A 13,402-nucleotide genomic window follows, 5' to 3' on the forward strand; every position below is an offset into this window, starting at 1 on the left:
ATACACACAAAACTAGTAAGGAATGGAATTTAAGAATATATACATATATGGACAAGTAATGACAGAGCGGCATGGACTAAGATACAGTAGTATATTATAGAATGCAGTATATACATATGAGATGAGTAGTGCAAGATATGCAAACATTATTAAAGTGACTAGTGTTCCATTTCTTAAAGTGGCCAGTGATTTCAATAGGCAGCAGCAGCCTCTGATGTGCTAGTGATGGCTATTTAACAGTCTGATGGCCTTGAGATAGAAGCCGTTTTTTCATTCTCTCGGTCTCAGCTTTGATGCACCTGTACTGACCTCGCCTTCTGGATGATAGTGGGGTGAACAGGCAGTGGCTCGGGTGGTTGATGTCCTTGATGATATTTTTGGCCTTCCTGTGACATCGGGTGCTGTATGTGTCTTGGAGGGCGGGTAGTTTTCCCCCGATAATGCAACCCTCACGGTTAGCAAATGTACCTCAACATGCCCCTCGCTTGCGCTAGAAGGCAGAGTGCTCGCTGCTGGTTGATGAATCTGACAATGAATGTACTAGGAAAATACGTTTTTCTCGACCAGAGTTGACTAAATTAATGTTAAGGCTTATTGATAATCGTTATAGTAATGAAGTCTAATTTCAAAACATGAGCATAAAAACAGCTAATAATAAACATGAATCATCATTATATTATTTCACAGTAATCTGTTAAAATATTTTTTCAGTCGTTCCTCTTGCGTTAGCAGTGTGGAAAGGGAGTTTTCCTGTGAGGGGGAGTGGTGGTGTATCCTGGGAGAAAACTAAACTAACCTTCTGAAATTTCATTTGTGGTCTTACGCTTCCATCTATTGGAATTATTTAGCAACTGCAGTAGTACTGAATAAAGTATATCCTTACTAAAGTAGTAATTACTCAGATTTCAAAATATGACATTTTCTAGTTTATTTTACCACTTACAACCATAACATAACAATGTATAGCATAACAAACAATGAAACTGACATAAACCGAAAACACCATACATTTAGTTAACTACAGTGGGGGAAAAAAGTATTTAGTCAGCCACCAATTGTGCAAGTTCTCCCACTTAAAAAGATGAGAGAGGCCTGTAATTTTCATCATAGGTACACGTCAACTATGACAGACAAATTGAGAAAAAAAATCCAGAAAATCACATTGTAGGATTTTTTATGAATTTATTTGCAAATTATGGTGGAAAATATGTATTTGGTCACCTACAAACAAGCAAGATTTCTGGCTCTCACAGACCTGTAACTTCTTCTTTAAGAGGCTCCTCTGTCCTCCACTCGTTATCTGTATTAATGGGACCTGTTTGAACTTGTTATCAGTATAAAAGACACCTGTCCACAACCTCAAACAGTCACACTCCAAACTCCACTATGGCCAAGATCAACGAGCTGTCAAAGGACACCTGAAACAAAATTGTAGACCTGCACCAGGCTGGGAAGACTGAATCTGCAATAGGTAAGCAGCTTGGTTTGAATAAATCAACTGTGGGAGCAATTAGTAGGAAATGGAAGACATACAAGACCACTGATAATCTCCCTCAATCTGGGGCTCCACGCAAGATCTCACACCGTGGGGTCAAAATGATCACAAGAACGGTGAGCAAAAATCCCAGAACCACACGGAGGGACCTAGTGAATGACCTGCAGAGAGCTGGGACCAAAGTAACAAAGCCTACCATCAGTAACACACTACGCCGCTAGGGACTCAAATCCTGCAGTGCCAGACGTGTCCCCCTGCTTAAGCCAGTACATGTCCAGGCCCGTATGAAGTTTGCTAGAGTGCATTTGGATGATCCAGAAGAGGATTGGGAGAATGTCATATGGTCAGAAAATAGAACTTTTTGGTAAAAACTCAACTCGTCGTGTTTGGACAAATAATGTTGAGTTGCATCCAAAGAACACCATACCTACTGTGAAGCATGGGGGTGGAAACATCATGCTTTGGGGCTGTGTTTCTGCAAAGGGACCAGGACGACTGATCCGTGTAAAGGAAAAAATGAATGGGGCCATGTATCGTGAGATTTTGAGTGAAAACCTCCTTCCATCAGCAAGGACATTGAAGATGAAACGTGGCTGGGTCTTTCAGCATGACAGTGATCCCAAACACACCGCCTGGGCAATGAAGGAGTGGCTTCGTAAGAAGCATTTCAAGGTCCTGGAGTGGCCTAGCCAGTCTCCAGATCTCAACCCCATAGAAAATCTTTAGAGGGAGTTAAAAGTCCGTGTTGCCCAGCGACAGCCCCAAAACATCATTGCTCTAGAAGAGATCTGCATGGAGGAATGGGCCAAAATACCAGCAACAGTGTGTGAAAACCTTGTGAAGACTTACAGAAAACGTTTGACCTGTGTCATTGCCAACAAAGGGTATATAACAAAGTATTGAGAAACTTTTGTTATTGACCAAATACTTATTTTCCACCATAATTTGCAAATAAATTCATAAAAAATCCTACAATGTGATTTTCTGGATTTTCTTTTCTCATTTTGTCTGTCATAGTTGACATGTACCTATGATGAAAATTACAGGCCTCTCTCATCTTTTTAAGTGGGAGAACTTGCACAATTGGTTGCTGACTAAATACTTTTTTTCCCCACTGTATATATATATACTATTTATTTAGATGGGTGACATTATCTGCCAAAGTAATACCACTGTAGATAAAGAATAGCTCTTCAGTAGGTGAAACAAAACATTCAAAGGCCATTTTCTCAAAATTGAGGTTACAAGTTTATCATCTTTCGAAGCAGAATTACTTTCCCATTGATCCTCAAATGTAGTGTATGATATACCTTTTTCTAGCTGAGTCTCTACTTTTATCCAATGTAAAAAAACACAATTTCAAATTTTGCTACATAAGATCGAATCGAGCCGGTCGGCCACATTTGACTGTATAAAACCTAGCAGTACTACTTATTTCTCTGAGAGTGAGGCAGATATATTATTACTGTATAAAACCTAGCAGTACTACTTATTTCTCTGAGAGTGAGGCAGATATATATTATGACTGTGTAAAACCTAGCAGTACTACTTATTTCTCTGAGAGTGAGGCAGATATATTATTACTGTGTAAAACCTAGCAGTACTACTTATTTCTCTGAGAGTGAGGCAGATATATATATTTACTGTGTAAAACCTAGCAGTACTACTTATTTCTCTGAGAGTGAGGCAGATATATTATTACTGTGTAAAACCTAGCAGTACTACTTATTTCTCTGAGAGTGAGGCAGATATATTATTACTGTGTAAAACCTAGCAGTACTACTTATTTCTCTGAGAGTGAGGCAGATATATATATTTACTGTGTAAAACCTAGCAGTACTACTTATTTCTCTGAGAGTGAGGCAGATATATTATTACTGTGTAAAACCTAGCAGTACTACTTATTTCTCTGAGAGTGAGGCAGATATATTTTTACAGTGTAAAACCTAGCAGCACTACTTATTTCTCTGAGAGTGAGGCAGATATATAGCATTTTACACAAAAAAATGGTTATTTGTCTCTCCGAAATGAAACCATCAAGTGATAGATTTTAAACAAATACATGTCTGTCATTGAACAATCCCATGCCATGACTAGATGGTGAAAAAACACACCAATCTCTTGCATAATTTCTTTAAACTATATAAGCTAATTTACAAACATTTCTGAAAATGGATATATAGCGTTTTGGATTGAAACTCTTGTTTCCCCATCTGAGCTCAGAGTAGATGAGAGACGTAATTGTCACGATCGTTAGAGAGAGTGGACCAAGGCGCAGCGTGATGAACAAACATATTTATTAAATGAGAGTAAACACTCGAACAAAACAACAAATGATCCGTGAAGTCCACAGTACAAAACCTACTGGAACAAGATCCAACAACAATTGTGGAAAAACAACCTCTATAAATATGGCTCCTAATCAGAGACAACCAGCAACAGCTGACACTCGTTGCCTGTGATTGGGAACCACTCTGGCCAACACAGAAATGCAATACATAGAATATACACACCCTGGCTCAACATATAGAGTCCCCAGAGCCAGGGTGTGACAGTACCCCCCCCTAAAGGCGCGGACTGCGACCGCGCCTAAACGTAAACAAACCAGGGGAGGGCTGGGTGGGCATTCCTCCTCGGAGGCGGTTCCGGCTCCGGGCTTGACCACCACCCTTCAACCATCCCCCTGTGGCGCCCCTGGTCCAGTCTGGCCCCGCTGGCTGGAGCTGGACTGGACATCGTAGAAGCGGATTGCTTAGGCTCCGGTGTGGAGCAGCTGACCCAGGCACGGGTTGCGCCGGACTGACGACGCGCACCCCTGGCTTGGTGCGTGGAGCAGGAACGGGCCGGACCGGGCTGACGATGCGCACCCCTGGCTTGGTGCGTGGAGCAGGAACGGGCCGGACCGGGCTGACGATGCGCACCCCTGGCTTGGTGCGTGGAGCCGGAACGGGCCGGACCGGGCTGACAATGCGCACCCCTGGCTTGGTGCGTGGAGCAGGAACGGGCCGTACCGGGCTGACGATGCGCACCCCTGGCTTGGTGCGTGGAGCAGGAACGGGCCGTACCGGGCTGACGACTCGCACCCCTGGCTTGGTGCGAGTGGCAGGAACAGGCCGGGCCGGGCTGGTGACGCGCACCGTAGGCTTGGTGCGAGTGGCAGGAACAGGCCGGGCCGGGCTGGCGACGCGCACCGTAGGCTTGGTGCGAGTGGCAGGAACAGGCCGGGCCGGGCTGGCGACACGCACCGTAGACTTGGTGCGAGGAGCAGGAACAGGCCGGGCCGAGCTGTGGAGACGGATAGGAGGCCTGGAGTGAAGAGCTGCCACAACCCGTCCTGGCTGAATGCCTACCTTCACACACTCTGTGTGAGGCATCAGCACAGGACGTACAGGGCTGTGTACCCGTACTGGCATAACAGCACGTGACACTGGCGCAGGATATCCGGGACCGAGGAGAGGCACTGGAGGCCACGAGCGCTGAGCCGGCACACTCCGTCCTGGCTGCATGCCCACCTTCACACGGCACGTGCGGGGTGCTCGCACAGGACGTACCGGACTATGCCGGACCACTCGTGGCACAGTACGCAGCTCCGCATACCCCGGAACCTGACCAGTCTCATGCTGCCATGACTGAGTACGGGGAGTTGGCTCTGCTCTCCATCCAGGCTCCGCCAACCTGCCTTCTGGCCCCCCAAACCCGGTGGCCTCCTCTCCTAATCTCCCAATACAACCTGTGGCAGCCTCCTGCTGCCCCGTCGCCCATGCCGTGTGCCCCCCCAAAAAAAGTTATTGGGGGTGCCTCTCGCCTGTCTGACCACGGCCCGGTTGACGCCGCTTCTCCACTCCTGCCTGGGTCTCCCCCTTCATAGCCTTCCGGTACCGGACGGACTCCTCCTTCGTAATCTGCCCCCAGCCGAGGAGGACATCCACCAGAGTTACCTCCTGCGTGTGTTCCTGGACACGCTGCTTGGTCCTGGTATGGTGGGATCTTCTGTAACGATCGTTAGAGAGAGTGGTCCAAGGCGCAGCGTGATGAACGAACATATTTATTAAATGAGAGTAAACACTCGAACAAAACAACAAACGATACGTGAAGTCCACGGTACAAACACAAAACCAAATGGAACAAGATCCCACAACAATTGTGGAAAAACAGCCTCTATAAATATGGCTCCCAATCAGAGACAACCAGCAACAGCTGACACTCGTTGCCTGTGATTGGGAACCACTCTGGCCAACACAGAAATACAATACATAGAATATACACACCCTGGCTAAACATATAGAGTCCCCAGAGCCAGGGTGTGACAGTAATGTTTGACTCTGTTGTGTTGAAGTCCAATCAAGCAGGAGAGCCCAGCCTCCCCTGTACCCAGCTGTGTGTCCATGAAGAGTGACCAGTCTATGGGTTCTAGTGAACAAAGGTAAGAAGAACTCATGGGTCATGGTCAGTAAGTTAAACAACACTGTCTCTAGTCATTTCTCCTCTCCCATTTTACCATTTATTTTTGTTGTTTTCATAATCGATAGGCTAAACCTTTTTTCCATTTTCATAGTCCTGAAACAATATTAAACAAACACAACATTCCCTCCCTGTGTGTGTGTGTGTGTGTGTGTGTGTGTGTGTGTGTGTGTGTGTGTGTGTGTATGTGTGTGTTAAACTAACACAACATTCCCTGTGTGTGTGTGTGTGTGTGTGTGTGTGTGTGTGTGTGTGTTTGTGTGTGTGTGTGTGTGTGTGTGTGTGTGTGTGTGTGTGTGTGTGTGTGTGTGTGTGTGTGTGTGTACTCCCTGGATGAGGAGATGTAATCACATGTTTTGTCCACAGAAACCAACAGGAGAGATCAGAGTCAGAGATTCTCAGTGGTCAGTCTTCCCAGAGTCATCAAACAGACCTGGCCTCCATATTCAGTGTATGTGGTCCTGTTATGTACATTTGTTTTTGTTTACCTCAAGTAAAGTTGATCTGTCAATCATTCATTAATGTGTTAATGAGAAAGCATTTAGTCTCTTGCTTAACTGATTTACTTGATTTATTTCAGTTGCTTGAAGAGAATATTATGACATTTGTGAAGAACGAGCTGAAGATGTTCAAGAGGATTCTTAGTCCAGAACTCCCAGAAGGCTTTGAGAGTCAGAAGCAGGATAAGGAAGTGGTGGATGCCGAAGATGAGAAGCAGGAGAGCAGTGCCAGAGAGGGGGCTCTGAAGATCACTCTGCACGTCCTGAGGAAAATGAACCAGAAGGAGCTTGCTGACACACTGGAGAAAAGTAAGAGCTGTCTGCCTCATGTTGAATGCTGTTTTAGAACATTTAAAAGCTGTAGCTAAAGTACAGCTAAAGTAGCTGTGTAACTAAATGATATTGTAGCAGCCTTAACACAACACCTAGTGACCTCACCAAGTAGCAGCAGGGATGTGTTGTGTTGAGAGAGAGAGAGAGAGAGAAGAGAGAGAGAGAGAGAGAGAGAGAGAGAGAGAGAGAGAGAGAGAGAGAGAGAGAGAGAGAGAGAGAGAGAGAGAGAGAGAGAGAGACAGAGAGAGAGAGAGAGAGAGAGAGAGAGAATACCAATAATAATATAATCCAGTCTGTGATGCATTATGAAAACATTTACACATTTATACAGTAAGTTAAGATAATAAATTATTTTTATTAAAAACTTTATAACAGTCATACAATACTGTAGGCATTAAAACATACGTAATATTAATATCCTCTGTGTTATTTCTTCATTCAGATGAGCTTGCTGTGATTTGCCAACGTGAACTCAAATCTAATCTAAAGAAGAAGTTTCAATGTGTATTTGAGGGGATCGCTAAACAAGGAAACCCAACACTTCTCAATAAGATCTACACAGAGCTCTACATCACAGAGGGTGGAACAGGAGAGGTCAATAATGAACATGAGCTGAGACAGATTGAGACAACAACCAGGAAACAAGCAAGAACAGAGACTGCAATCAAATGTAATGACATCTTCAAACCCTTAACTGGACAAGACAAACGTATCAGAACTGTGCTGACAAAGGGAGTCGCTGGCATTGGAAAAACAGTCTCTGTGCAGAAGTTCATTCTGGACTGGGCTGAAGGAAACGCAAATCAGGATGTCCAATTTGTATTTTCATTCCCTTTTCGGGAGCTGAATTTGATGAATGGGGATAAACACACTTTGATTGAACTTCTCAATCACTTCTCAATGGAAACCAAAGAATCAAGAATCTCCAACTACGACAAGTACAACGTTTTGTTCATCTTTGATGGTCTGGATGAGTGCCGACTGCCCCTAGACTTCCAGAAGAACAAGATTTGTTGTGACGTCACAGAGTCAACCTCAGTGGATGTTCTGCTGACAAATCTCATCAAGGGAAATCTGCTTCCCTCTGCTCTCCTCTGGATAACTACCCGACCTGCAGCAGCCAATAAGATCCCTTCAGGGTGTGTTGACCAGGTGACAGAGGTACGAGGGTTCAATGACCCACAGAAGGAGGAGTACTTCAGGAAGAGATTCAGTGATGAGGATCTGGCCAACATAATCATCTCACACATAAAGACATCAAGGAGCCTCCACATCATGTGCCACATTCCAGTCTTCTGTTGGATTTCTGCAACAGTCCTTGAACACATGTTGAAACATAAGAGAGAAGAGATGCCCAAGACTCTGACTGAGATGTACTCACACCTTGTGGAGTTTCATACCAAACAGAAGAATGAAAAATATCTTGGGAAAGAAGAGACAGGTCCACACTGGAATAAAGAGAGCATTCTGTCACTGGGAAAACTGGCTTTTCAACAGCTTGTTGACGGCAATCTGATTTTCTATGAAAAAGACCTGAAAAAGGCTGGCATTGATGTCAATGAAGCCTCAGTGTACTCAGGATTGTGCACACAGATCTTTAAAGAGGAATGTGTGCTGTACCAGGACAAGGTGTACTGCTTCGTGCATCTGAGCATTCAGGAGTTTCTGGCTGCTGTATATGTGTTCCTCTCATTCATCAACAACAATGAGAATCTAATGGATGAATCTCAAACAAAGGCCAGACACTTTTTTATGAGGATCAGACACAAGCGTAAAGTTACTGTCTACAAGAGTGCTGTGGATAAAGCCTTACAAAGTGAGACAGGAAACCTGGACCTTTTCCTTCGCTTCCTTCTGGGCCTCTCACTGGAGTCCAATCAGAAGCACTTACGAGGTCTACTGACAAAGACAAGAAGCAGCTCACAGACCCATGAAGAAACAGTCAAGTACATCAAGGAGAAGATCAGGGAGAATCCCTCTCCAGAGAGGTGCATCAATCTGTTCCACTGTCTGAATGAACTGAAGGACCATTCTCTAGTGGAGGAGATCCAAAGCTACCTGAGCTCAGGAAGTCTGTCAAAAGCCAAACTGTCACCTGCACAGTGGTCAGCTCTTTTCTTTGTGTTGCTGACTTCAGAAAAGGAGCTGGATGTGTTTGACCTGAAGAAATACTCCAGATCAGAGGAAGGTCTTCTGAGGCTGCTGCCAGTGGTCAAAGCCTCCAGAGCTGCTCTGTGAGTACATAAAACGACATTTAAGTACTAATCATCAGGAAGAAATATTCAGTTTAGAGAAATATATGTATTATAATATGTATATAATGTATAATATTACATTGAAAAACTCACTGAATCAATGCATTGATGTTCACATTAGTTTAACATTATGACGATACAATTCTAGGAGACGGAAGATGAATCTATATGTTGATTGAGAGAATAAACCAAATGCATCTGCCATTGTCCTTCAACACTACTGGTGTTAAATTAACAATGTGTTTGTGAAATCATGATGATCTTTCTGTCAGGCTGTCAGGCTGTGGAGTCACAGAGAAAGGCTGTGCTTCTCTGGTCTCAGCTCTGAAGTCAAACCCCTCACACCTGAGAGAGCTGGATCTGAGTAACAATGACCTGAAGGATTCAGGAGTGAAGCTGCTCTCTGCTGGACTGGGGAATCCCCACTGTAAACTGGAGACTCTGAGGTCAGTATTCCTGTAGTTGGTCAACAAGTGATAACTGTTCACCAGATCCACATGTGTTTACCAGGCACACATAGTCCACACCATATGTGTTTGGACAGTGAAGCTTACAGTTTTAAATTTGGTGCTATGCTCCAGCATTTTGGATTTGAGATATAATGTTTCATATTAGGCAACAGTACAGAATGTCACCTTTTATTTGAGGATATTTTCATACAAATCTGTTTTACTGTTTAGAAATGAAAGCACTTTATGTGTCTAGTTCTCCCATTTGAAAAAATCGTAATAATTTGGACATATTCACTTATATTCTATTAAAGTAGTCATAAGTTTAGTATTTGGTCCCATATTCCTTACCCACAGTGATTACATCAAGCTTGTGATTCTATAAACTTGATGAATGCATTTGCAGTTTGTTTTGGTTCACACACACTGGACACACTCACACACTGGACACACACTGGACACACACAAACTGGACACACACACACACACACACACACACACGCACACACATTTGACACACACACACACACTGGACACTCACACAACCTGGACACACACACACACACACACACACACACTGGACACACACATACACACTGGACACACACACACACACACACACACACACACTGGACACACAAACAACATGGACACACACACACACACACACACACACACTGTACAAACACACATTGGACACAGGCACACACTGGACACACAAACACACTGAACACACACACACGCTGGACACACACACACGCTGGACACACACGCTGTACACACACACACTGGACACAGGCACACACTGGACACACAAACACACACACTAGGATTAGTTTAGTCAAAAGTTTAGTATTTGGTCCCATATTCCTTGCCTGTGGTGATTACATCAGTCGTGTGATTCTACAAACTTGTTGAATGCATTTGCAGTTTGTCTTGGTTGTGTTTTGGGTTATGTTTTGCCCAATAGAAACTGAATGGTGAATAATGTCCTGTCATTTTGGAGTCACTTCACTTGTATTGTCAGTAAGAATAGAAGATGTTTCTGAACACTTCTACATTCATGTGGACGCTACCATGATTATGAATAATCATGAATGAATCGTGAATGATGATGAATGAGAAAGTTACAGAGGCACAAAGATCATACCCCCTCTGTTATTGGTAATGGTGAGAGGTTAGCATGTTTTGTTGTAGCCTCTGTAACTTTCTCACTCATTATTGTTCATGATTCATTCATTATTTTTATTAATCATGGGATCATCAGGATTCATTCAGTAGTGTTTAGAAACATGTTATCTACTCACTTAGACAGAAAATTACTCCCGTCATCATCCACCATTCAGTTACTATCGGGCAAAACATAACCCAAAACACAACCAAAACAAACTGCAAATGCTACCAACGAGTTTGGAACCAAATACTAAACTTTTGACTACTTTAATACTCTATAAGTGAATTGGTCAGAATACTTATGACTTCTTCAAATGGGGGACTAGATACATAAAGTGCTTTCATTTCTAAATGGTGAAACAGATATGTATGAAAATACCCTCAAATAAAAGGTGACATTATATACTGTCACCTCATATGAAACATTTGATCTCAAATCCAAAATGCTGGATTATAGAGCCAAATTTAAAATGTTATCTTCACTGTCAAAATAGAGATGGTGTGGACTGTATACTCAATACAATCTAAATCTGATACCTCACTGTCTGTCTTTTGACTGATACTGCTTTTTAAACTGGTCTGGTTAGTCTACTCAAATATTTGTACTTTTATATTTTTCTCTCTACAAGCAATACTTTGATAATTTCTAATTTCTAATAATGATACATTAATTTATGAATAGATATGGCAGGTTTCAGGACACTGATATATCTGAATATGTAGATAAAATATACTGCCACTATTTGGACCACCAAAGAATAGCAGTGTGATTTTAATATGATTTGACTCTTTGCAGGCTGTCAGGCTGTCTAGTCACCGAGGAAGGCTGTGCTTCTCTGGTCTCAGCTCTGAAGTCAATCCCCTCACACCTGAGAGAGCTGGTTCTGAGTAACAATGACCTGAAGGATTCAGGAGTGAAGCTGCTCTCTGCTGGACTGGGGAATCCCCACTGTAAACTGGAGACTCTGAGGTCAGTATTCCTGTAGTTGGTCAACAAGTGATAACTGTTCACCAGATCCACATGTGTTTACCAGGCACACATAGTCCACACCATATGTGTTTGGACAGTGAAGCTTACAGTTTTACATTTGGTGCTATGCTAAAGCATTTTGGATTTGAGATAGAATGTTTCATATGAGGTGACAGTATATAATGGCACCTTTTATTTGAGGATATTTTCATACATATCTGTTTTACTGTTTAGAAATGAAAGCACTTTATGTGTCTATTTCTCCCATTTGAAAAAGTCGTAATAATTTGGACATATTCACTTATATTGTATTAAAGTAGTCATAAGTTTAGTATTTGGTCCCATATTCCTTACCTGCAGTGATTACATCAAGCTTGTGATTCTACAAACTTGATGATTGCATTTGCAGTTTGTCTTGGTTGTGTTTTGGATGATGTTTTTCCCAATAGAAACTGAATGGTGAATAATGTCCTGTCATTTTGGAGTCACTTCACTTGTATTGTCAGTAAGAATATAAGATGTTTCTGAACACTTCTACATTCATGTGGATGCTACCATGATTATGAATAATCATGAATTAATCGTGAATGATGATTAATGAGAAAGTTACAGAGGAACAAGGGTCATACCCCCTCTGTTATTGGTAATGGTGAGAGGATAGCATGTTTTGTTGTAGCCTCTGTAACTTTCTCACTCATTATTATTCATGATTCATTCATGATTTTTATTAATCATGTCATCATCAGGATTCATTTAGTAGTGTTTAGAAACATATAATCTACTCACTTAGACAGAAAATTACTCCAGTCATCATCCACCATTCAGTTACTATCGGGCAAAACATAACCCAAAACAATCTGCAAATGCAACCAACGAGTTTACAACCAAATACTAAACTTTTGACTACTTTAATACACTGTAAGTGAATTGGTCAGAATACTTATGACTTCTTCAAATGGGGGGACTAGATACATTAAGTGCTTTCATTTCTAAACGCGGCGGCAGGTAGCTTAGTGGGTAAGAGCGTTGTGCCAGTAACCGAAAGGTTGCTGGTTCTAATCCCAGAGCCGACTAGGTGAAAAAATTCTGTCGATGTGCCCTTGAGCAAGGCACTTAACCCTAATTGCTCCTGTAAGTCGCTCTGGATAAGAGCGTCTGCTAAATGTAAATGTAAAATATCCTCAAATAAAAGGTGACTTTATATACTGTCACCTCATATGAAACATTTGATCTCAAATTCAAAATGTTGGAGTAAAGAGCCACATTTAAAATGTTATCTTTGTCAAAATAGATATGGTGTGGACTGTATAATCAATACAATCTAAATCTGATACCTCACTGTCTGTCTTTTGACTCATACTGCTTTTTAAACTGCTCTGGTCAGTCTACTCAAATATTTGTAATATGCATTTTTCTCTCTACAAGCAATACTTCGATCATTTGTAATTTCTAATTTACATTTACATTTTAGTCATTTAGCAGACGCTCTTAACCAGAGCGACTTACAGGAGCAATTAGGGTTAAGTGCCTTGCTCAAGGGCACATTAACGTCATTTAGCAGACGCTCTTAGCCAGAGCGACTCACAAATTGGTGCGTTCACCCTATAGCCAGTGGGATAACCACTTTACAATTTGGGGGGGGGGGGGGGGGGTTAGAAGGAATACTTTAGCCTATCCCAGGTATTCCTTAAAGAGGTGGGGTTTCAAATGTCTCCGGAAGGTGGTGAGTGACTCCGCTGTCCTGGCGTCGTGAGGGAGCTTGTTCC

At 42.6% G+C, this 13,402-nt stretch overlaps 2 protein-coding genes across 2 annotated transcripts in view; one reads left to right on the forward strand and one right to left on the reverse strand.

Moving 5' to 3' along the window:
- Positions 1-13,402, reverse strand: part of LOC311126562 (NLR family CARD domain-containing protein 3-like) — a gene marked incomplete at its 3' end in the record, with an annotated part of 104,613 nt that overhangs the window by 51,561 nt on the left and 39,650 nt on the right. The gene's annotated exons all lie outside the window — the stretch shown is intronic.
- Positions 1-13,402, forward strand: part of LOC311126563 (NLR family CARD domain-containing protein 3-like) — a gene marked incomplete at both ends in the record, with an annotated part of 52,675 nt that overhangs the window by 33,814 nt on the left and 5,459 nt on the right. The window contains 2 exons of the mRNA XM_084200556.1: positions 7,232-9,023; positions 11,463-11,481. Of these exons, the coding sequence (XP_084056682.1) occupies positions 7,232-9,023; positions 11,463-11,481 (1,811 nt within the window). The remainder of the gene's footprint in view (positions 1-7,231; positions 9,024-11,462; positions 11,482-13,402) is intronic.

The sequence above is a fragment of the Coregonus lavaretus genome (assembly GCF_964263955.1).
Source record: "Coregonus lavaretus genome assembly, contig: HAP1_SCAFFOLD_458, whole genome shotgun sequence".
In the NCBI taxonomy this organism is placed as follows: domain Eukaryota; kingdom Metazoa; phylum Chordata; class Actinopteri; order Salmoniformes; family Salmonidae; genus Coregonus; species Coregonus lavaretus.